The following is a 24,735-nucleotide window of genomic DNA, read 5'->3' on the forward strand; positions in this document are numbered from 1 at the left end:
TATTTTTAGAACAAAATCAAACCATGTCATTTATAATGCTGGCTGATTACAAAAGATCATCTTTCAATTATGAGGCAAAACTCTTCCTCTTCTAAATGTACATATTCATAATTTTGCTTTATTTACAGTGATTCATCAAGTGAATATTCTGATTGGACAGCAGATGCTGGAATAAATTTGCAGCCTCCAAAAAGACAAACCAGACAGGCAACACGGAAAATATGCAGCAGCTCTGAGGAGGAGAATTTGAAGTCACTAGACGAGAGGCAAAAGAAACCTAAACAGACTAGAAAGAAGGTTTGTAAGTTTACAGGATGTTTTTGTTGTTTTTTTGTTTTTGCCTTTGGTACTTAACTATTTAGTAGCAGTACTTAACTTTTTTTTAAAAATAATATTCCATATGAGAAACTAAGTAAAATTGTATAAAATGACTTTAAAATGTTATGAGTCTTTGAAATTTTTCTTTCATCAAAAGTAGACGCTGGATATTTTCATTATTATATTAATTGTTATTAAATTAAAACATATTAACAGTTATTTGTTAAAATGCAGTAGAGTTTTAAATAAGCCACTATAGGATAAAAGTGTTATTCTTGTCACCAGTCATAAATTTCTATACATTTTTGACTTAAAAAAATGGAAGGATATGAAAAATTGAATAGGGGTCTTCTATTTATGTTTTTATTTCACCCAAATGATGTATGTTTTCCCCACTATAATTTCATTTGAACGATGTCAAGATTTAATCCACATAGTTCTTTGAATAGTAATTTAAATATGTATTATGTATATATTCTGTAGCTTCTTGTGTTAGTAGACTGAATTATCTTCTTGATTGTCATCATTTTATTGGCAAGAAGTTATTGTGTTACTTTTTTTGAATTTATGTGATATTCTAGGGACATGAAGAGTAAAATTTGTGGCTTTTAGATAGTATAAAGTGTCATATTGTAAGCCAAAATTGAGCAACATGTTAAAGAATTCACTTGATTGTTCTATTGGTACAAAAATTGTACGTGATTAATTGGTAAAAGCAAATGTCTAAAATTTGTATATTTTAAGTCTTATTATAACCTGATGTTTTAAATATTCTCTGCCTGCTATGTTTCATACTACTGTTCATATATTTATAGTTTATATATTTGTGAACTATATTTTAGAAAGGAGGACTGGTTTCTATGGCAGGTGAGCCCAATGAAGAATGGTTTGCCCCTCAGTGGATCTTGGATACCATACCACGACGTTCCCCATTTGTCCCACAGATGGGAGATGAGGTAATTGTTACCTGTTATAATGTTTTTCTGTTGGAACCTCAAAAGCTCTCACTTTAACCAGTTTTAGGGCATTTATATTCTCAATTTTTGTATAGTTATATGTATACTATTTTAACTATGCTGTTCAATTATATATTTCTTATAGACAGTGACTGAATCTTATTAATTTTGTGTCATTTGTAGGGCCTGACATAGTCTTCAGTATAGTAGATGATCAATAAACACTGAGATTATTGGCTTGTAAAGTCATGAAATAATTATCTTTATTTTTATCTTAATTGCCACTTAGTAGAACTGAGTACTAGTTTGAGTCCTAATTCAAGTCCTAATACTGTTTAAGAAAAAAAAAAAAAGAAAAAAGAAGCAGCCTACGCTCAACCTGATAGAAAATATTCTCGAGAATGATTACCTCTTTCAGTGCTTAAGGGAATGTCATTTCACAAACAAGGCCTATCTACTGAATGTATGATTGAGTAACATAGCCATATTTATGATTGGTCAGTCAAAAATTGATTTAAATTCTATACAGTGAAAAATTTTTATTTTATTTCCTTATGAAAATTATGGCAGTATTGTAGTATTTGAGCCCTAGTTGGCTTGTATAGTCTCTGATACATTGATTAATCATTCATTTTTGAGTGATTAAATGCTTATGCACAATTTTCAACTTAAGACTGATAATAGAAATATAATATTATCATTATAATAAAAGAAGGAACAAAACCTTGGAAATGGTTCTAAAAGTCTTGGGATCAATAAAGTTTTCACCAAACTTTTCTATAATTTCCTTTTATATATGCTTTGTACCAGAGATAGCTACCAAGTAACCTTATGAATAAGCTACTATTTGCTGATTATCTTTTTTTTAATTGAAGTACAGTCAATTACAATGTGTCAATCTTTGGTGAACAGCACAATGTCCCAGTGATTATCTTTTAATATTAAAATGTTTCCTTCCCTAAATGTGTTGTATAAGTATTGGACTTTTGAGCAATGCTTGTTTGTGTGGTTATTTTAATAAAACATGTTCTGAATGAATGCAGTATAAAGAAACTTTTTTAAAAGAGCTTTTTTGGGGACACATCCAAAATCACTATTTCTTATATTTATTGCCTGTTTTAATGGAGGCTTAGGAGAAATAATTTTGAATTAATCTTAGAACAGAATAAGGATCTGTATACTCTATGATCTGATGAGACTCTTCTATTCTATAGGACCATATTTACCTTTTCCTCTATTTTGTTAAACACAGTGCATGCTTATATGCTTTAAGACTAATGTGTGTTAGGTAATGACAGTTGTTCAGATAATGGAAAAGGTATATTAAGTGAATCAGACAGTGAAATACATGAATTAAAGAATGTTTTTAAAGAACTCAAAGGCAGAAATATACTTTTTGTATAATCAATATCTTAATGACTATATTACTTTTTACTCAAAGTGTTAAGTCCCTGTTATTTTGCTTGGAATACCCCTGCGCATAGGTCATTGCCTCTTGCAGTGTTCATTCTTCAAGGTTTAACTTCAATGCCAACTTTACCTGCATGTTATTTCTATTTCCCATTTGCCTGCCATTCCTTCATGAGCTTCCCCATCTAAATCATTTTTCTCTTATGATACATATTACATTCTGCCTTGTATTATGCTCATATATCTACATTTCTGTCCATATCCTTGAGGGAAAGGATTTTATTTTGACGTGTTAGCACAGCATCCAATACCTTATACATACATACTTGATCAACATTTGTTGATTATAGGAATAAATATATAATAAAGATATCTGAATAGAATACTTATTTTTTATCCCTATAGTTATATTTATATACTAATATTTAAAGCTTATTATTTTTTCTTATTTTTTAGCTATTAGAAATTCTGCCTTAGACAGTGTTGATAGGTAGAATATGTCAGTGTATTTTTAAAATCTCATAGTATGGTATTTTTATGTTACACTCTTCCATTTATTTATCTCTACTACCACTTTAAAATTATTGTGGAGAACATAAGATTTTGACAAATTACTTAACTTCTCTGTGCCCTAGTTTCCTCAACTGTAAAGTGAGGATAGAGGTATTGACCTCTATAGTGTTCTGGAAAGGGTTAAATCAATGGATATTTGTAGGGCACTTAGATGCATGCTAGTTTCTCTGTCCCTCCTTACTGTTGTTAATCTTTAAAACACCTCTGCCAGCAGAGTTTCCTCTTCATTTTACAGGTGAGCATGTGGAAAACCAGAGTCACATGGCCTATAAGGGTAGCACCAACAGCAGTCAGGTCTCCTGACTTCCTCCTTGTCCCCAAAGTTTTCTTTGTGTACTGTCTGTGGGGCATTTGGATTAATAATAAATCAAGGAAGCAGAGAGAAAGAACTCCTACAAAGTAGGCCTGCTGTTTGGAAGTACCTACATGTACAAGAAGGGCAGAATTACTTAACATATTCTACTGGCAAGCTTATCTTTAGCTTCCCAGGCACAGAGTGCCCCCAGGGATATTTAGGGAACATTACTGCAAGGACATTCACACTGGCATTGTTCCACCCTAGTGGGTACATGTTTGGGACAATCAGCCATATCCAGGGTTGGCACTAACCTGGAAATGTATTCTGAGCTTTAGGGGAAACTAAGATTTTTGTGGTTGGTAGGTGATTTAAACCTATCAGTATGGTGTGAAGATGAAAAAAAAATATTGTGGGAGAGAAACTTTTTTTTAATGAATCAGAATATAGTGGTGAATGTTGTCTTAAGGAGGTAAAGGATTTTACCAAGCACTAGGATTCATTTTCCATCCACACCATGCCAGTTCTGATGTTAATTGTCGCAAAAAAATTTTAATTTGACTGGAAGTTACTGTATTTTGTAGCCTGTGGTTAGAAATATATATACATATACATATATATACATTGTATATAATGCATAGGCTATTAAAATGTTGATATTTCAGAATGTCAATTACAGTTTGAAATATATTACTTTAAAATATGACCATTTTGTGTACATTTGTAATTAGTCTGGGTCTTGAGAAATTTGTGAAGGTGCTAGGGACAAAACGGACTGTGTGTGCTTTTATTATACAGTGCTTAGTGCAGGACTACATAGGCATGAGTACTGAATGAACATTATCTGATGATGACAAGTACCTTTGTTGTATACATTTTTTCATAATTATAACTGTTTTTTATAAACAGAAGAAGACATTTGTAGGAATATTTTGGGATGTAGAGAGTTGTCAAATAGAATGCTGCTGTTTAATACCTCATGTGTTTTTTTTTAGCTTATTTATTTTAGGCAAGGACATGAAGCTTATGTACGGGCTGTAAGAAAATCAAAAATATACAGTGTTAATTTACAAAAACAGCCATGGAATAAAATGGATCTCAGGGTAAGTTTGCCAAATTAACAAGCCATGCAAGTGAAGTATCATGGGAATTAACTTATTTGCCTATAGGCTTGTTCTCAGTTTCGTCCATATTTCATTGTTGATTGTCCGAGATAAGGTGATGTACCATACTCTTGTATAGCTGAGTGTTATGGATCACACTTTATGTTTCCTGAAATTTGTATGGCTATTGTCTTGATTATTTGACCTGATTTCCTTCAAGTTTCAAGTCCTCTAGTGTATATCACTATAATTGAAACAAAGAAATAGTTCCATGGTGTGGATATTTTCTTCAGCAGCTTTATACATTTTGCAAGCTCCATAAACTGTGACTACGTGTGTGGACCACACACACCCACAAGATTCTGGCAGCTTTAGGATGTAGTAAATACAAATCCTAAGAAACTCATGACTTTGTGGTGCTTTATGTCTCATCTTTTTGATATAGTACCTATGTAGCTACATGTTTTGAGTAAAATAGAAGTGTATATTTTTAGAGAAGGATTTCCTTACTATAAACACATATTCATTCACTCATATATACATATATGAATACAAGGAAACAGGGTTACATTTTATTTAGGTTTACATGTGTTTTGTTCTTTTGGGTTTTTTTTTTTTTTTTTTTTGACTTGGAGAATAAGAGACTAAAGGACAATTTTATGATGGTTTTCCAGGTAAATGAATGGTCTTGTATAATGATGCTTAGCAGGAAGTATATAAGAGAGAATGTGTATATTTACTGAAATAAAGATTTAGACACATAAAATGATATTAAGGTTGTAAGATGTTAAAATAATCTTATCAAGAGAGCTTTACATAGTCATTTCTTGGGAAATAAAGGATGCTACCATCTATTCTGAATCAGCTGAAAATTGCTTTTATTGTTGTTGTTTTTAAGAATCAGAGGAATGAATAAACCATATGATTTTGTATTTTAAATTCTAACCCTGTGGTTCTAGGAAATTGTAGGAGGCAGCAAATGTGTGGTATAAGAGCCTGGACTTTGGAATAAAACCTGAATTTCAATCCCATCTCTGCTATATACTAGTGTATAACTTTAAGCAGATCACTGTACCCATGAGGCTCAGTTTTGTCATCTATTAAGTGTAACTAATAACAGTGTATAGAAAAAAAAGAAAAAAATTAACAGTACATAAGGATGGTATTATAAAATATTATTGTAGGCATTCAAATATATGTCCTTTCCCCAGGCATATACATACATGTCCATCTGCTTACTTACAAACTGTATTTCTTCTAAAGGAGTGATTCTTAACCAGCAGAGTGATTCTTAACTCCCCAGATAAAAAGCTGTGGAGTTTTTTCAAAAAATATATGACTGAGCTTTACTGAAGACATAGTGAACTTAATTCTATGGTAATAGGGTTTAGGAACGTGACTTTAAAAAAGGTTCCCAAGGGGATCTGCTGCTTATGCTTGGTTTGGAGCCTTGCACTAAATTACAAACTGCTATTAAGTGGTCAAGAGCCATGTCTTACTACCTTTAACACTTAGTGGAGTGCCTTGAATTTGGTGGGTATTCAGATAATTTTTAAATTGTTTAAATAATAATGAAATAATATGCAAATGTTAAGCAGTTATTTATATTGAAATTAATAATTTATTGGTATCCCCATGATTAGGAACAAGAGTTTGTTAAGATTGTAGGAATCAAATATGAGGTTGGACCACCTACACTATGCTGCTTGAAGCTTGCATTTCTGGACCCCATTTCAGGCAAAATGACTGGAGAATCTTTTTCCATTAAGTGAGTATCTATCTCTGGTTGTGTGTGTGTGTGTGTATGTGTTTGTGTGTGTGTGTGTATGGGAAGATGCAAGAATCTGGGGTCATTGAAATTCTTCCTTAGGTATGCATCTTAACTATCTAAGGGCCCATATATACAAAACACAGAATGCTTCACCCTGAATTCTTTTCAGGGTGTGCTATAGGTCAGCAACTACAGTGGCTAATGACTTGATCCTTATAGAACTGGAATAGCAGACAACATTTTTTTTTGTTTGCATTTATATATAGCTGTTAGTGTGTATGGTTTTATGTGTGTATATATCTCTATGAGCTTTACTTAACCTCTTTCAGTTTATACCTTCATCTGTAAAACAGAAGTGTTTATATGTTCTTCAGGGTTGTTGTGAGTTATAAAAGAAAAACCTTTATAAGTGTATTTGAAATGTGTAAGTTGCATTTATTTCTGTTAATATAGTCAATGCCACATTTCTTAAAGTTGAGCTTGAAGTCTAAGAAGGTGAAAGAACCTCAATTCCTAATTTTCTTTGAAAATCCTTAGTATAAAATACCTTATCTTTAGCTTTAAGTACCTCCATTGGCATCTTTATATTATAAAGTGATACAGCAGTAGGCAGGTCACTGCCAAAGACATCAAAACAGGTGGAGTTTAATTAAGTAAAGGCATTTGTTGGGACCTTGAGATTTGCAACATTTTGCTTAGTGGCTTCCCATTAAACATATATTCCTGGATATTTAGAAAGTAATACATACTTTTATGTCTCTATACTGATTCACGTGTGCTTTGTTTTGTCTACAGGTATCATGACATGCCAGATGTCATTGACTTCCTTGTGCTACATCAGTTTTATAATGAAGCCAAAGAAAGGAACTGGCAGATTGGTAAGTATAGAATTCCCACTTAATAATTACTATTGAAGTAGAGTAAGTAACTTTTTAACTCTGATTTAACAGAAAGAAACCAGTTTAACATGTAGCCTGAATAAACTAGCCAAAATTAGAAAAATTAAAATTTTCTTTTCAGTTATGTTTAGGTGGTTTTATGCACATTGTGTGTGGACATAAAACCTTTTCTGTCAATGCCTACTCTATTAGAATACAAAACTGAATTTAAAAGAAAATCTTCAATTGTCAATTGCCCTAAAATTGAGTACTTGGGCTCTTAATCGACCTTTACTGTTTGTGGTTTTCTCTCTCTTTTCTCTCTCTCTCTTTCTCTCTCTCTGTCTCTCTCTCTCTCCCTCCTCCTCCCTCCCTCCCTCTCTTTCTCTGTCTCCTTCTGCTTCTTTTTACCTACCCGTCTACCCTCTTCTCTCCCTCTCTCCTCATTTCTTCCTTTTGTTCTCTACCCCTCTCTTTCTCTCCCTTTCTATTACTTCCCCTTTTACTACCTGTATAATCTTGAGCAAGAGTTTAACGTCTCTGCCCCTCAATTTGATTATCTGTAAAATGGGAATCACATCAGAACATACCTATAAGGTTGATGTGAGCAATAAATGAGTTAATCTATAGAAAGCACTTAAAGTGGTACCTAACATAGAGTAAATCCTGTTATTGTCTACTATAATTACTTTTAAATTCTTCTTTCTTACATGGAAGAATCATTATTGTCCACAATAGTTAGTTTTGTATTTCTTAGCCATCAGAGGCAGAAAACTAGTATGAAGAGATTTTTAACAACAAAAAGGTGAAACAAAATATAAGAAACAACTATAGTATCATATGTGCAGTACAAAAAGCAGTACGCCTAATGGTGATCCCAAGTACTTGATAAAATTTATATGTGGTAACATTTATTTAAGAAGATATATCTATACATATGTGATTTATTTCAAAATGATTGCTAGCACTTGGGAATCAAAATCTTTAAAGAGGGTGAAATGTAAAGTTCACTTATTTGGAAAACTCAGATTGAAACTTCTAATAATGCTAGATACAGTGCTACTTCTGTATTCAACAAAGGGTAGTTTAGAGTGGGAACAGAGCTATTACTCTCAAGAGCTCTCTTTTAAAAAGGTTTCTAAAAACATTGTAGGTGATAGATTCCGCAGTATAATAGATGACGCCTGGTGGTTTGGGACTGTGGAGAGTCAGCAGCCTTTTCAACCAGAGTATCCTGATAGTTCTTTCCAATGTTACAGTGTTCAGTAAGTACTATTATGGTCTTTTATACCTGATATAATACTTTAGAACTATACAGACTGTATAAACTCTACCAGAAGTAATACTTTTTTACTAACTTACTTAGTCTTACAAGACCTATACCTGTAAGGAAGTAATCATAGTTTCTCTAAGGAAGGAATTTGGTGATAAAACTTTTGATCCAATATGCATTCTAAAACAAAGCAGCAACTGAAGACTTAATTTCTGCCTACTTTATTCCTGTATTTTCTCTTAAATGTTTCTATTTTAGACAAGATTGGCAGCTATTACTCATAGACATAGAAAACAAACTTATGGTTACCAAAGGGGAAAGGTGGGGGAGGGATAAATTAGGAATTTCGGATTACCAGATATACACTACTATATATAAAATAGATAAATGACAAGAACCTACTGTATAGCACAGGGAACTATATTCAGTATCTTGTAATAACCTATAATGGAAAAGAATGTGAAAAAGAATATGTATGTCTATGTATATATAGACATATATATATAAAACTAAATCATTTTGCTGTATACCCAAGATATTGTCAACCACTATACTTCAATTTAAAAAAAAGAATTACAACTGTTATTTCATGAAGAATGCAAATTAATTCAATGTTTAAAGTAATTGTTATAATAGTCTTTTATTTAATGGTATGAATTCTAGGCAGAGGTGACTGCATTATGTTTGGACATACTATTTGTCTACATTGACTTTCTTCTTCATGAAATATCAGAGTTGTAAGATCCCTAGTAAACGAAGCTTTCTACTCAAGAATGATAGAAGATCTCATATGGTATTTTTCTTTCTCTTTCTCGCTTACTTCACTTAGAATGACATTCTCCAGGAACATCCATGTTGATGCAAATGGCGTTATGTTATCGGTTTTTATGGCTGAATAGTATTCCATTGTGTAAATATACCACATCTTCATATGTGGAAAACAAAACATAAATACAAAACAGAAACAGACTCATAGAATACAAACTTGTGGTTGCCAAGGGGGTGAAGGGTGGGAAGGGATAGACTGGGATTTCAAAATGTAGAAGATAAACAAGACTATACTGTATAGCACAGGGAAATATATACAAGACTTATGGTAGCTCACAGAGAAAAAAATGTGACAATGAATATATATATGTTCATGTATAACTGAAAAATTGTGCTCTATGCTGGAATTTGATACAACATTGTAAAATGATTATAAATCAATAAAAAATGTTTAAAAATTAAAAAAAAGAATGATAGAAGAAATGTTTATTCTGTGTAGATTGACTTAGTCTCCATATTGCAGATCAACATGGAATAATAAAATTTTGGAGATGCTATAATACTTAACCAGTTAGAATGAAGTAGATTATCTAACAGAAAGTGATCTATTAATTTGACCTTTTTCCAAAGAGATCTTTTTATTCTGTACCTTGGCTTAACATTGAATGTAAGCTTGTTTGGAATTTTTTTTTAAAGCCAAACAGAGCTAAGAGTCAACTTACAGCTAAGTTTCATATTGGTGAACCATGTTTTCTCTATTAGAGATTTATTAATATCTTTATATAAGCAAAGTTGTACTTCAAGGAAACTGTGTTGCCCCTTTCCAGATTTCACCCCCAAGAAGTCATGCAAATTATGCTAGTATGTAAAAGTGTTACGTGAATTTCATTTGTATCATTATTTTTAATAGCTGGGACAATAACGAGAGAGAAAAGATGAGCCCCTGGGATATGGAGCCAATTCCAGAAGGAAGTAAATATGCTTTTTTTTTTAATGCTTTTAAAAATTAACTATTTCTCTAAAAGAAAAATGGCAGTAGCTTGATATTGGAAACTAATCATTTATGATTTTTCATCTTATGCATAGCTGCATTTCCAGATGAAGTTGGTGCAGGTGTTCCTGTGTCCCAGGAGGAACTGACTGCTTTGCTCTACAAACCCCAGGAAGGAGAATGGGGGGCTCATTCCAGAGATGAGGAGTGTGAACGGGTTATTCAGGGCATCAACCACCTTCTTTCCCTGGGTATGGTGAATGAGAAAGAAGATGGAAAGGAATAATGAAAACCAGCAGAATTTTAAGTTCTATAAAAGGAAATGCATTTTTTTACTGTATATTTTTAACTAAAGAGACACATTGATTCTAGTTTTAATACTAACATTTTTTTATGCTTGGCCAAAGTAATGCCTGGCAAACCTTTTCAGTTCTGGGCTATAGATGTCTTTTACTTTCCTGGGTCATTTTGGCTCTCTAGCTATTCCTTGAGCCTGACTTTGGATGGGTTGTTTGACAAAGACAGTGGGTAGAGTAATATATTTTACTCTGTGACAAGTTATATTTTCTGAAACATATCACTTGAGACATTTGGCATTTATCCAGAAAAGACAAAAATTTGAAGTTAAACACAATTTTCCTTTAATTTTGCCTCATTTTATCTGATTAGGGCCAGTGTATAATGCATGATTCATAGATATTATGTCCAAATAAAAATATTATAATAGTATTGGTCTCATATTTGCATAATTGAATATTATAATTTTAGAAATGTAGTATTATATTGCCTACCCTGCTTGTTTATATGTGTTTTTATCTGTTAACATGAAATATTACTGTTCTTTATAACTACTTTTTTTTATAACTACCTTTTTTGATTTTGGAAATATTATAGATTTTGCCAGTCCTTTTGCTGTTCCAGTGGATCTCAGTGCCTATCCCTTGTACTGTACTGTAGTTGCTTATCCAACTGACCTCAACACCATCAGGCGGAGACTTGAAAATCGCTTTTACAGGTCTGTTTAGTTTTATCATTTACTATAAAGCTTACAGCTTTGTGTCTTTTGCTTTCCTTTTTGCATAATGATACACTGAGATCTGTGTTTCCATTTAAAATAACCATTCAAACGACCCACTCCAAAATTTCTTCTGAAAATTTGGAACACTAATTCCTCTTAATTCAATAAATTCTCAATCTTCTAGGGTAAGAAAGAGTATGGACAGAGAGGAAATTATGAGTAGCCCAATCACATATGAAACAAAACCGACAGTTAATTTTGTTTTATTAAATGCAGATTAAGTGGTTTGTGGATTCATCATGATTACAGTACTCCAGAGACTTGGAGCATGTTTAAATCCCCTGTTGGGGAATTAGGCAGCAGTTACTTACATTTAATTACTAGCCCTGAAAGAAATTTGTGTAGAAAAAGCCAAGTTATTTTTTCTTTGGTGTTGGTCGTGAGTGGGGTGATTATGGGAGGGTAGTGGAGGGCAAATTTTGATACCTTTCTCACCCCAGAGTCTACTGTGTCTAATTACAGTTATTCCATGAATTGGTTGTAAATATAACTGTTTGGGTGTATGTTATAACATTACTTTTAATGTAATTCAGTAATATATGTCATAAAAGTAACTAGATAAAAATCTTTCCTTTTCTAAGTCTGGTTCTCTTTTTCCTCTTCTCTGAAACTAAACATTCTTTTGACTTTATCAAAGCACTGAATGCTTTTGTTTCTTTGTACTTGGTCAAATCATTGTTTACCCATAATGTTGTGGGTCAGTTCTTTTCCAAGTTTTAATACCCAAGTTTATAGCCGAGTGGTTTTAAACTCTTGCCTGTGCTTCAGATACTGTAACTATATACCTTTATTAGTAGATATTAGTCACACACATATATTGAGTCACATACATATATTCGAACACCTTTGACATATCATGATTAAATATCTACTTGTTCTATGTTGTCTAATCATAGAATAGACTGTAAATATATCAATCAAGAATAACAGGGCATTTTTTTTGTTCATAGGAGAATATCAGCATTAATGTGGGAAGTACGCTACATTGAGCATAATGCTAGGACTTTCAATGAGCCAGACAGTCCTATAGTTAAAGCAGCCAAAACTGTAACTGATGTCTTACTTCGATTTATTGGGTAAGAAGCAGTTTTGTCTTCCGAAAAGGCTGACTTCTGATTTTTTTTAAATGTATTGAAATGTATTTCAACTTATCTTGTTTCTTAGGGATCAGAGCTGTACTGATATACTGGATACTTACAATAAAATTAAAGCAGAAGAACTAAATAGTACTGATGCAGAGGAGGTAAGAATTACAGCATGAGTAGTAAGAATGAATTCCTTTTCTGTTATTTAAAATAAAGTAAGTATGTAAGTGTTATAACTGGTTATGAACAGTGAAACTGCTTTCTAAAAGCTGGCTGGGGGGGCGGGTAATAGTTCAGTAGTAGAGTACGTTCTTAGCATGCATGAGTTCCTGGATTCAATCCCTGGAACCTCCATTTAATAAATAAACAAACAAACAACCTAATTAATTACCAAATTACCTCCCTCCCAAAAAATACTGTTTAATTGTAAACTGACTATACTTCAATTTTAAAAAAAGCTGGCTGAATACCTGCATCTTTTTGTATTAAACTCCTTAACCTGTAATTAGATAGTATATACCAAAAATGTAGTAGTGCTGTAGTGTTTAGTCAGAGAGAGGTGACCAGTCATTCTTTTTACACAGTGGATTTCAGTGATGAGAAATCAACACTTAATTTTCTAGCCCTTGAAAACAGGACAAAGCACTAAATAGTATTTTAAAAGAATGGTTCATTGAAGGAAATTTTAGTAGGGATTTATTTTCTACACAGTATATATAAAATATAAAAGTGTTTTCAAATTTCAGGTTTTAAAGTCTTCAGTTTTAGTAGTTTCATGGAATTGCTATTTGATTTCCTTTATGGAAATTTGCAAACATTAACCAGTTTTTCTTTTTTGTGTGTGTGTGCGGGAAGTAGGTAATTAGGTTTATTTATTTACTTTTAGCAGAGGTACTGTGGACTGAACCCTGGACCTCATATGTGCTAAGCACACACTCTACCACTGAGTTATACCCTCCCCCTAAACCAATTTTTCTTGATTAAAATGGAATTAGTATTGTCAGCTTACCCTCTGACATACCTGATTTCCCCACCCAGTCATGTCCCTAATTTACATTAAGCTATTTTTAACTAGAGGCTATGATAGAAGCAGAAACCAAGAGGCTGAAACAATAATGGAAAATAATAATTCAAAAATCTTTAATGGGAAAAAATTCATCCCATGGATGAGTGATTCAGCTATGCTAGATTTTATTGCAGTGGCTATTGTACAGTGGTATTTTGCATGTTTGTATTTTCTGCACTGTTAATTCACAGAATGATAAATCTCCAGTGTTGCTTTTTACTTTCATGAAAATGTTTTTGACTATAAAATGTTACATTATTGAAGTTAAATGTTATTTATATATTAAGGAAAACTCTTATATGCCAATTAGATATTCTCCTCCTGATATTAATGAAAAAATTATCATTCTTATTTCTGATATTTTCTCTGACATTTCATATAAATGCCTTTTGACTCAGGATTTTATATAGTAAGAATTTCTCCTCAGAGTACTACTACATGAATTAGAATAGAAAATTAAAATAAAATGTAATTTGACAACTTTATTTTCTTTTTCTCTTTCTCTCTGTCTCTCTCTCTGTCTCTGAGAACATTTAAGTTCTACTCTTTTAGCAAAGTTCAGTTATATAATACAGTGTTATCAACTATAGTCACCATGTTTTACATTAGATCCTTAAATCCTCAGACCTTATTCATCTTATAGCTGAAAGTTTGTACCCTTTTGCCATCCTTTCTGTGTTTTCTCCCACCATCCAGTTCACCACCCAACCACTTTTCTGTCTTGTTTCTATGAGTTTGACTTTTTTTTTTTTAAGATTCTACATATAAGTGATACCATACAATTTTTCTATTTCTTTGTCTGGCTTATTTAACTTAGCATAATGCCCTCAGGGTCCATCTGTGTTGTCACAAATGACAGAATTACCTTCTTTCTCAAGGCTGAATAATACTCCATTGTGTATATGTATACCACATCATCTTTATCCATTCATCTACTGACAGACACTTAGATTGTTTCCATGTCTTGGCTGTTGTGAATTATGCTGCAGTGAACTTGGAAGTGTAACTTTATATCTTTGATCTCTTGTTTTTATTTCCTTTGAATGTATACCTAGATGTGGGATTGCTGGAACATATGGTAGTTCTATTTTTAATTTTTTGAGAAATGTCCATACTGTTTAACATAGTGATTGTACCAATTTTTCCATCAAGAGTATACAATAATTTTTATTTCTTTGTCTTTTTGATAATAACCATTCTAACAGATGTGAAGTGATATCTCATTGTGGTTTTCATTTGCTTTCCACTGATAATTGATGATGTTGAGCATATTTTCATTTAGATGTCTCCTTTGGAAAAAAATGTCTATTCAGTTTCTCTGCCCATTTTTTAATCAGATTATTTGTTCTTTTGCTATCAAGTTGTTTATATATTTTGGATATCAACCCCTTATCAAATATATGATTTGCAAATATTTTCTCCCATTCACTATGTTGCCTTTTCATTTTGTTGATGGTTTCCTTTGTTGTGCAAAAGCTTTTTAGTTTGATATAGCCCCACTTGTTTATTTTTGCAATTGTTACTTTTTGTTGCCTTTGGATTTTCTCAAATCTAAAAACATCATTGCCAAGATAGATGTTAAGGAGCTTAACCCCTGTGTTTTCTTTTAGGAGTTTTATGGTTTCATGTCTTACATCCAAGTCTTTAATCCATTTTGAGTTGAGTTTTATGTATAATGTAAGATAGGGGTCCAGTTTCACTCTTTTGCAGGTGGATATCCAGTTTTCCCAGCACAATTTATTGAAGACACTATTGTTTCCCTACTGTAGATTCTTGGCTCTTTAGTTGTAAATTAATTGACCAATATTTATGGGTTTATTTCTGTGTTCTATTCTGTTCCACTGATCTATGTGTTTTATGTTAATACCATACTCTTTTGATTACTATAATTTTGTAATATAGTTTGAGATTAGGAAGTGATGCCTTTAGCTTTTTTCTTCTTTCTCAAGATTGCTATTAGGATTCTTTCTTGTGGTTTCATATAAATTTTAGGATTTTTTTCCATTCCTGCAAAATAAATACTCTTAGAATTTTGATAGGGATTGCATTGAATCTGTATATTGCTTTAGGTAGTATGGACATTTTAATAATATTATTTTTTCTAATCTATGAGCATGGACTATCTTTCCATTTATTTGTATATTCTTCAATCTCTGTCATCAATGCCTTATGGTTTTCAGTGTGCAGATCTTTCACCTCTTTGGTTAAAATTTTTCCAATATAGTTTACTCTTTCTGATGTAATTATAAATGGTATCGTTTTCTGAATTTCACTTTCTGATATTCCTTTGTTGGTATATAGAAACACAATTTATTTCTGTATATTGATTATGTACACTGCAACTTTACTGAATTTGTTTATTAGTCCTAACAAGTTTTTGGTAGAGTATTTAGGATTTCCTATATGTATGTCATGTCATCTACTAACAGAGACTGTATTACTTCCTCCTTTTTCAATTTGAATGTGTTTTGTTTCTCTTGCCAGCCTAATTGTTCTAACTAGGAATTCTAATACTATGTTAAATAAAATTAACTAGAGTGGGCATACTTGTCTTATTCCTGATCTTAGAGGAAAAGCTTTTAGCTTTTTACCATTGATCTTGAAGTTAGCTGTGGGCTTGTCATATATGGTCTTTATTATGTTGAGATACAGTCCCTCTATACCTATCTTGTTGAGAGTTCTTATCATGGATAAATGTTACTCTACTCAGAGTAGCACTCTTTGGGTCAGAATGGAAAATTAGAGTAAAACATAATTCAGCAACTTTATTTTATTAGAAAGGGACACCAATGGCTCATAAGCTACTTTTCTTTTCTCCTGGGCATTACCTCTATGCTTCACCATCACCAGGTTAAATAGTGGTGTGTGGGCCTTGCCTGTTTGTATTAAAAAAAAGAAAACTATCCTTCGTAGGGATATTAATTAAATCTCTCATTTTAATACACATAGAAAACAGATGTACTTCTTGAAATAGCAAAAGATAAATCATGAGTAATTCATGATTATCATACTAAATTAGCAGTTCATATAAAATAAGTTTTTTTTAAAAGAAATACTAGCATTTAGGTGCAACTTTAGGTACCAATCACTAAATACTTTCCGCCTCATTCCCTGTTCTTATTTAAAGAGAAACTTTGTTTACTCTTCTTGCAGTACACTTTCCAACTTGTGCACAGCATGTAGGTAAAGTTTGGAATGAGTTTCCCCTCTCAACTTGGTTCTGCTGCCTGCTCCAATGAGGGAGTTAATTGCCATTTCTTTGTAAATGTTTATCTAACTTGTAAGACTTTGATTGTAACTTAATATCTTCTTTGGCTCTTCCCTTTCAATTTTAGGATACAGAAATGGTTGATTTAGATTCAGATGGTCCTGGTACTTCATCTGGAAGAAGGGTGAGTGAATAAATGAACTGCTGATAAGAAACAATTTCAGACTTCCTATGTCAGGGATCCCTAAGTACAGCTCCGAATATTTGGAGAGTTGCTAGAAAGACTTACAGAACTCAGTATATATAGTTGTTAACTCATTGCTAAGTGACATAGTAAAGATATATAGCTGGATCACAGGGAAAAAGATACAGGCAGCGTTTGGAGAAATCCATATGCACATTTCTTTATACTCTGTCTCCTCTGAGGGACCACACAGAGTACACACTTCCTCCACAATGAAAATGTAGCTACATGTATGTGATTAGACTCAGTTTCCAAGAAATGTATTGAATTTATTGGGAGTTTTTTATGTAGACAACCATCTGACTAGCAGCACATGCCAGGATTACAGACTCTCAGAATGCAGGAAAGCACAGGAAATATATAGGAAAGTGGGTGTTCAGCACAAATCACATTGTTTGTATAAACAATGTGGGCACAGTAAACCACCTTTCTTATTTAGGAAGGAGTTCAAGTGCCACGTTCCCAGATGCCAGTTAAGGGTCAACCTTACAAGCAAGCCCTGCTAAAGATAGCCTCAGGTCTGTTATGTTAACTCTGTTCTGCACACTTCCCCTCTATGATAATAGACAAACATTTGTTGTATATAAGGAAAAGTTTCCTTTCAAATACTGAAAGAGATCATATAACAAAGGAATCAAATTGTAAAGGCCAGAATGTATTTTGACCACAAAGGATTTGCTTAAATAAATAAATACACACACACACACACACACACACACACACATATATTTATACACATATAGGTCAAGTGTTATTTTGAGAAAATTATGGTGCCATTGTCAAATATTCTTAACTACAAGCAAAAATTAAGGCATTAAAATTATTAGCCTTGTATAGAAAATAAAAGTTTGTTCATCTGTGTTTTATTTGAGGTTTAGGGGGAAGGTATAGCTCAAGTGGTAGAGCGCATACTTAGCATGCATGAGGTTGTGGGTTCAATCCCCAGTATCTCTACTGGAAAACCAAGTAAATAAATAAACCTAATTTCTTCTCCCCTGCAAAAAAAATTTCATATTTGAGGTTTAGATTTTCTTAAAATGAGAATTCAGAATACTAGATATCTTGCTATTTCATGAATATAATATCTAGTTTTTAATTTGTTTATTTTGTGTGAGGGGAAATGATGTCTAAATTAAACTAAGAAACTTTTAAATAGCAGCTACTCCATCTTATATAGATATGTTAACATCAAGAGGATAAGAGAAAATCAATGAATATTTAAGGAAAGAGCTTTTAGGTATAATTCTGTTAAATCTGCAGGTCAAATGCCGAGGCAGAAGACAGTCGTTAAAGTGTAATCCTGATGCTTGGAGAAAACAGTGCAAAGAGCTGTTGGGCCTCATTTATGAACGTGAAGACTCAGAGCCATTTCGACAGCCATCCGATCATCTTTCCTACCCAGTAAGCATACAGTTATTTCAGTAATTGCCAATATGTAATTTCCCATCACTGTCCATGGTAAGATCTAGTTAAGATCCTCTTTTCCTCTTTCATCCTTCCTTCCTTGTTCCTTCCTTCCTCTTCCTTCCTTGTTGGTGTATCTTTGAATTGTGAAAATGGGTAGTTTGATTACTTATGACTTTGAAAAATGCCTGACATGTACTTTGTGTGTAAATTATGCAGTTGTAAACCAAATTTCAATCTACATATCCTTGTAATTCCTTCCTGCTTTTACTTTAGATATTTGTTAATGCATTTTACTAAGTTCTAATACACTTCTACACACTGGAGACTCTTGGTAACATATGTCAGACCTGTTTAATTTATACTAAATATGTTATCCAATATGAACACTTAGAGTAAATAATACACTATATTACTTTTCATCAAAGATAAAAGCATGAGAACTTAGATTATAGGATTCCTTTTCTAGGAGTATATATATTTATATGTTGACTAGCAAATCTGTTTTAACTTTTTCAGAGAAATGGTACAGCAATATTTCAGAAATACATCAGACCATCCTCAGAAATTAGTAAGCATCAGTATTCTCTGCATACACAAGTTTCAGTTGGGAAAAATTGTCATTCAAATAAGGAATAAAATTATGTTCAACAAAGCTTGTCTTTGTTTTGTTTTGTTTTGTTTTGTTTGTTTTATTTGTAGAGAGTTTGGGTAGAATAAACTAGTCTTATTTTTTCATAGCAGAGGAGAATGGTGAATGTAGAATTCCTTCATCTTAAATTACAGTCAGTGAAAGCATAATTCCTATTTATGGATCTTTGAGCATTAAATCATAATTGCATTGCAAGTCTTGAGAATTTGTTTTGGCAGTCTGGAAACACAATATATTTTCTTTACCCTAATAGGGCCATCAAGAACAAGAGGGTGAATCCTCTGAGTCAGTTATTCTAGAACAACAAGACCCATCTTTTTGTGAGGTAGGCCTAGTAGTCTCTAAAAAGCTATATATATCCTGGTTGTTTTGTATTGTTTTACTTTTTAAAATCTCCATAATGAAATGAACCTTTTATATTTTATAAAGCTATTTTCCAACTCTGCTCACTCTCTTTTTACCTTTGTTTGATTTTTTGGTTGTTTTTTTGTTTTTTAAATCAACATGAGCTGATTTAAATCAACATGTGCTCAAGAGTGTTCTTTATAATATTTGCATAGATGTTTGTTTCTATAGATATAAACCCACTGTAGCAGAGTCAAAAACATCAATTACACTACATAATTATATCTGTAATTGCAATTGATTATTCCCACTGGGACTTCATTCAGCAGAGTGACTAGGTCTTCTGAGTTTTGGTCATCATAATACACAAAGTTCCAATATTTTTCCTCTGTGAAAATCTTTGGTTCATAAGCCATACTATGTGAGAATACACTTTTGTTTTTTTATGATTTAAGCAAAAAAAATTTTAAAAGATACATTAAAATCAATTACGGTTTCTCATAATTGCAAAAATATTTTCTCTCTTTTTATAATACCTCTCTTCTGCCCCTTTGGCTCCTCCTTTGAGAGAAATGTTGTGCTTTTACTTCTTAATGATTCTAAATATGATAAAGGCTCTAATACTGACTGTGGTTTTCACTCTAAAATACATTTATTACAGCTTTAGACACTGTAAAATATCATGCAGATGTTAGGTGGTATTGTAGTCAAGCCAGTGACAGATGAGGAAACCTTGTCATATACTTTTGAAGGAATTGGAATATTTAACTCAAAGAAGAGAAGAATAAAGATATGGTAACATTCCTCACATTTTTGAAGGGCTGCCATGAAAGTATGTATTTTTTTCTATTTAGTTGAAAAGGGACAGATGAGAAGAAATAGGTGAACAATTTTTAGCTCAGTACAATATAAAGTCATCAGATGACAGGTTAACTAGCAAAAAGTGCATCATTTTTATCCAGAACTGTTAAGAATGGACTGGGTAGGAGATTGAAGAATGTATGTATTGAGAATATAATTTCTACTGTCATTTTTTTTTTTGCATTAAGGATCTCTTTCTATTCCTCTGTCATTATAGGTACATGGTAATTACCAACTCCACAGACTTATACCTAGTTACTTACATCCCCAAAATCTACTATTCTTTTAATTTAATTGTTGAAAGTTCTCTTTCAGAAATAATTCCTGTAAACTCTCTTTAAAATGTATTCAAAAAATTTACATTGCCACTTTTTAAACATACAACATTAGTTGAGTTAGCTGTTTTAAACCTCAGGGTATACCTGCCTCTCAAAATGGTTCTGAGGATTAAATAAAAATGCACCTTGATTTTGTTAACTTAAAACACAAAATATCATTGCTTTTTAAATGTTTAATACTTTTTATAACTCTGCTGTGTCTTTCACACAGATCTCTGTTAGGTCATGAAATCTTATTGCCCAATCTTAAGTATTATTGTCCAATCTTAAGCCAAGATTTAAGAAGTTGTGCAGTGCCTAGCATGTACAAAATTCCCATGAATGAGGAACTGTGGTTAAGAATGAAATAAAGGTATTTTTTTCAAAATTGGTATTGTTATTGGTAGTTGTGGTATATATAAGTATAAATTTCAGATGTAATTTCATATGATAACCTCACAAATATCTTATGAAATTCCATATGCTAACCCTACGACTATCTTAAGTAGACTTGAAAGATCTGGGTTAAAAGAGTCTTTTCCCTCTCCTAATTAATCAAAATGAAACTAATGTGAATCTATGAGATGGAGCAAGCAAAAGTATCACATTTATTAAAAAACAAAAAGGAGAAAGGCACAGACATGGCCACTTTGACTTTGACCTTCAACTAATGACAGTTTGGGTAGAATCCCCGCATGCCAAGTCTCTGGCAAATTGCTCAACAAAGGCTGAAGATGGGATTATTGACATAGAATTAAATGGTTCCATGTCACAAATTAGCTACATATTTACAAGATACTCCTAGCTTTGTAGAGATGAAGCCAGTGGCTGTGCATTTTGTATTCTGTTCCTTGAAAGAGTCATCTCGTTATCCATTGCAGGGTGAGAGCCAAGGCCCTCACACAGACCCCTGCTATTTTCCTGAGCCACCAGAAGAGCTCTATTAAATGGATGGTTTGAAGCTAGGGGGAGGTAGTTGGCAGATTGAAGAGCGGTGTGTTTATTTCATGGTGGATTGGTGGTGCAAATCTCAGTACCATTGTATTATGTAGTGTTGTTACTCAGACTGCGTGTTTAATAACACATTCTTCTTTGTAGGATAATCAAGATGTTATAGATACTCCTATGGACTTCAGCACTGTGAAAGAAACTTTGGAAGCAGGAAACTATGGTAGTCCTCTGGAATTTTATAAGGATGTTCGCCAAATATTCAGCAACTCCAAAGCTTATACCTCTAATAAAAAGTCAAGGGTATGAAAAACAAATATTAGGTGGATTAATTACCTAAGCATTTAGTTATATATGTCAGGCAGTTTTCTTTCACTAGTTTTAAAATTGCAAAACAAATATGTACTACTATTTTGACATAGTTATTGAAGTTTGATTCTCAGTACTTTCTCTGAAACTGTTTATTAGGCATGCATTAATGATACATTTAGCAAGATCATTCTGAAATTAAGCCCCTCTTCCTTTCTTCTACCTGCTTTTTCTTTATTCTTAAGCAATACTTGTATTTACCAAAAAGAAATCAAAGAAAGGAGTGGTAGAAATTTGAGTACTCTTTACTATGTCCAGTAAATAATTTGATAAGTAAAAGTGATTGACAGTATTTATTTAACTTATGTATTATGAACATTTTCCCATTTTATTATTACTCTTTAAAAACAGAAGTTTTAATGTTTCCATTGTATTCTACTGTATAGGCGGGTTTGTTATTTAACCAGTATCCTGATGCTAGAGGTTTAGGTTGTTTTTTGTTTCTCACTTTAAATGAATAATGCTGTGGCTAACATCTTTGACCCTTGAACATAATTATTTTGTATGTGTAATTCTCTGATATCTCCTTAGGATAAATTTCTAGAAGTAAAATTGTTTGCCAAAGGATATGTATATTTTTAAAGTTTTGGCATGTACTGCAAATTGTCTTTAGAATATTGTTCCAGTTAAAATACCCATTGGCCGTGTATGAGAATGTTTTTTCCTATCCTTCCCAACAATGGATATTATCTTATAGAAATCTTGATTAATATATAGGTGAAAATGGTACCTTGTTTTACTTCTTCAGGAAGAATTTTTCTAGTGTATGATATAGCACATATATTTTGTCTGAAAGGATGATGCTGATATTGGTCCAGGCAGGTTTATACTTTTTATTTTGATATAATTAGAGTAGTTGATAAAATGACTAATTTCTACCTTTTCAGATCTATAGCATGACACTGCGATTATCTGCCTTATTTGAAAGTCATATTAAAAATATCATCTCTGAATATAAGTCAGCAATCCAGAGTCAGAAGAGGAGAAGGCCACGGTACAGAAAACGTCTAAGAAGCAGCAGCAGTTCATTATCTAGTAGCAGAGCTCCTAGGTACATTACATTGATGTCACAGTTTGTGTTTTCAAAGCATTTTATGTGTATTACTCATTTTTTAAAGTTTATTGGCTACTTTGAAGGGATCCCAAGACTCAAGAGATTTTTTTTTAAGAACTCTTACATCTGTGTAAAGATGGAGCTGGTAACTCAAAGCTTTGTTTATGTGGATTTTACTATACCAAAACTTTTTTTCTAAAAAATTAATGATTGAAATTTAACTTTGTCCTATTACCAGTTTGAAGCATTTCACTTAAATTATATTTTATTTCTCCTTTGGTCAACTTAAGCATTTTGTATCGTATTGTCTCTAGCATATTATGTTGCTAATAGAAAATGTTCATTATTTTATTTATTTTCACTTGTAGTCCAAAAGGGAAACAGAAACAAATGAAGTTGCAGCCTAAAAATGACCAGAATACCTCAGTGTCTTATGCCAGGACTAGCTCTCCTTTCTCATCTCCTGGTAAGTATGTCTTTTGTTTATGATGTTCTGTATTTTAGTTTAATAATGGTACTAAGGATATCGAAGAGGCAGTGTGGTTTATAGTACAAAGAACAATGGATTTAGATGTAGAAAAGTTGCATTTTATCTCCAGTTCTTCTATCTGTGTGGCCCTAGGTATGACATTAAGTCATAGGATTTAGTTTCTTCATTTTTAAAATGACGGTGTTAAGACTAGGTGAATTTTAAAGTCACGTAATTTTTAAATTCTGTAATTTTTTAACATCTATAGTGTCTCAGACCACTCATCTACAATTGAATTGAAGATTCATTATGTGGGGAGATGGTTTCCTTGGACAAGTTTTTCTCATATTCTATGCTTGAAAGTTTAATGATGTGATAAAACATTTCTTCTCAAAATATTCGTATTTCCTCCTTCAGACAACTTGTAATTTTGATGTTAGAGTTAAATAACTGAGTGAGATATAGTTTTAAAAACAACCTGTTTAACTTTTCTGAAAACATAATTATGTTAACCTTACAGTCTTTTTAAATGTAAGTTTCAGATGCTGCTGAAGGGCTTTCACTGTATTTACTAGATGATGAACCAGATGGGCCATTTTCTTCATCGAGCTTCAGTGGATATAGCCGAAGTGGAAATAGCCATGACCCAGGAAAAGCCAAATCATTTCGAAATAGAGTTTTGCCTGTTAAACAAGGTAAGAAATAAATATGGCCAGAGCATTTATTCTTTGTTCCTTTTTGATGGCAGACAGCTCATTTAAAAGCTGATGTGTTTAGGTCATAAAGTTAGCATGTCCTTATAGTTTATGAGGATTTTAATATTGTCAAATTTGAGTCAGATAGGATTTCATATCCACAAATAGGAATGGGTGGATTTCCAAACATATCTTAGTCTTTTAAACATATCTTAGTCTTTTAAAAATAAAATGTAAAATGAATAGGGAGGAAAAAATAAAGAGATCTTTCCCCCAACACATAAAAACCAGACAGTTAGACACAGGATTCTTTGTATTATTAAATTGTATTAATAAGAAAGGAAAAACATTTTTCCAAAATCATCTTTAAATAGGATTCATATTTTTAAGGGCTGCCCCATTACAAGAGGATTTGTGTTGAAAATGAGCCTTCTTTCAGTCAACACCCACCTACCATCTTCCTTTGGTTTTCCAGTTATATAACTCAGATATTCTCTTCCTTTGGAGCCTACTGTCTCAGTCATTTAGGGGTTTTCAGACTGCCCTACGTGTTTCTGGGTAATCCACTAAGTACTTCAGGAATTCTCAGAAGAGCTTTCCCATT

The 24,735-nt window shown here is 32.5% G+C and overlaps 1 protein-coding gene across 3 annotated transcripts in view; it reads left to right on the plus strand.

Moving 5' to 3' along the window:
- BRWD3 (bromodomain and WD repeat domain containing 3) overlaps positions 1–24,735 on the plus strand; it is a 122,906-nt gene that overhangs the window by 87,473 nt on the left and 10,698 nt on the right. The window contains exons 23-40 of one of the 3 annotated variants that reach the window (XM_010995273.3): positions 129–297; positions 1,161–1,274; positions 4,548–4,655; positions 6,299–6,423; positions 7,222–7,304; positions 8,458–8,569; positions 10,256–10,317; positions 10,432–10,587; positions 11,231–11,351; positions 12,365–12,490; positions 12,579–12,657; positions 16,901–16,957; positions 18,278–18,418; positions 19,327–19,398; positions 21,695–21,847; positions 22,801–22,964; positions 23,336–23,433; positions 23,973–24,131. In XM_010995273.3, coding sequence (XP_010993575.1) covers positions 129–297; positions 1,161–1,274; positions 4,548–4,655; positions 6,299–6,423; positions 7,222–7,304; positions 8,458–8,569; positions 10,256–10,317; positions 10,432–10,587; positions 11,231–11,351; positions 12,365–12,490; positions 12,579–12,657; positions 16,901–16,957; positions 18,278–18,418; positions 19,327–19,398; positions 21,695–21,847; positions 22,801–22,964; positions 23,336–23,433; positions 23,973–24,131 — 2,099 coding nt within the window. Of the gene's footprint in view, positions 1–128; positions 298–1,160; positions 1,275–4,547; positions 4,656–6,298; positions 6,424–7,221; positions 7,305–8,457; positions 8,570–10,255; positions 10,318–10,431; positions 10,588–11,230; positions 11,352–12,364; positions 12,491–12,578; positions 12,658–16,900; positions 16,958–18,277; positions 18,419–18,940; positions 18,993–19,326; positions 19,399–21,694; positions 21,848–22,800; positions 22,965–23,335; positions 23,434–23,972; positions 24,132–24,735 lie in introns of those variants that run through there. The other 2 variants (XM_031445623.2, XM_064483010.1) reach the window with 2 other exon arrangements.

This window comes from Camelus dromedarius, chromosome X, assembly GCF_036321535.1.
Source record: "Camelus dromedarius isolate mCamDro1 chromosome X, mCamDro1.pat, whole genome shotgun sequence".
In the NCBI taxonomy this organism is placed as follows: Eukaryota; Metazoa; Chordata; class Mammalia; order Artiodactyla; family Camelidae; genus Camelus; species Camelus dromedarius.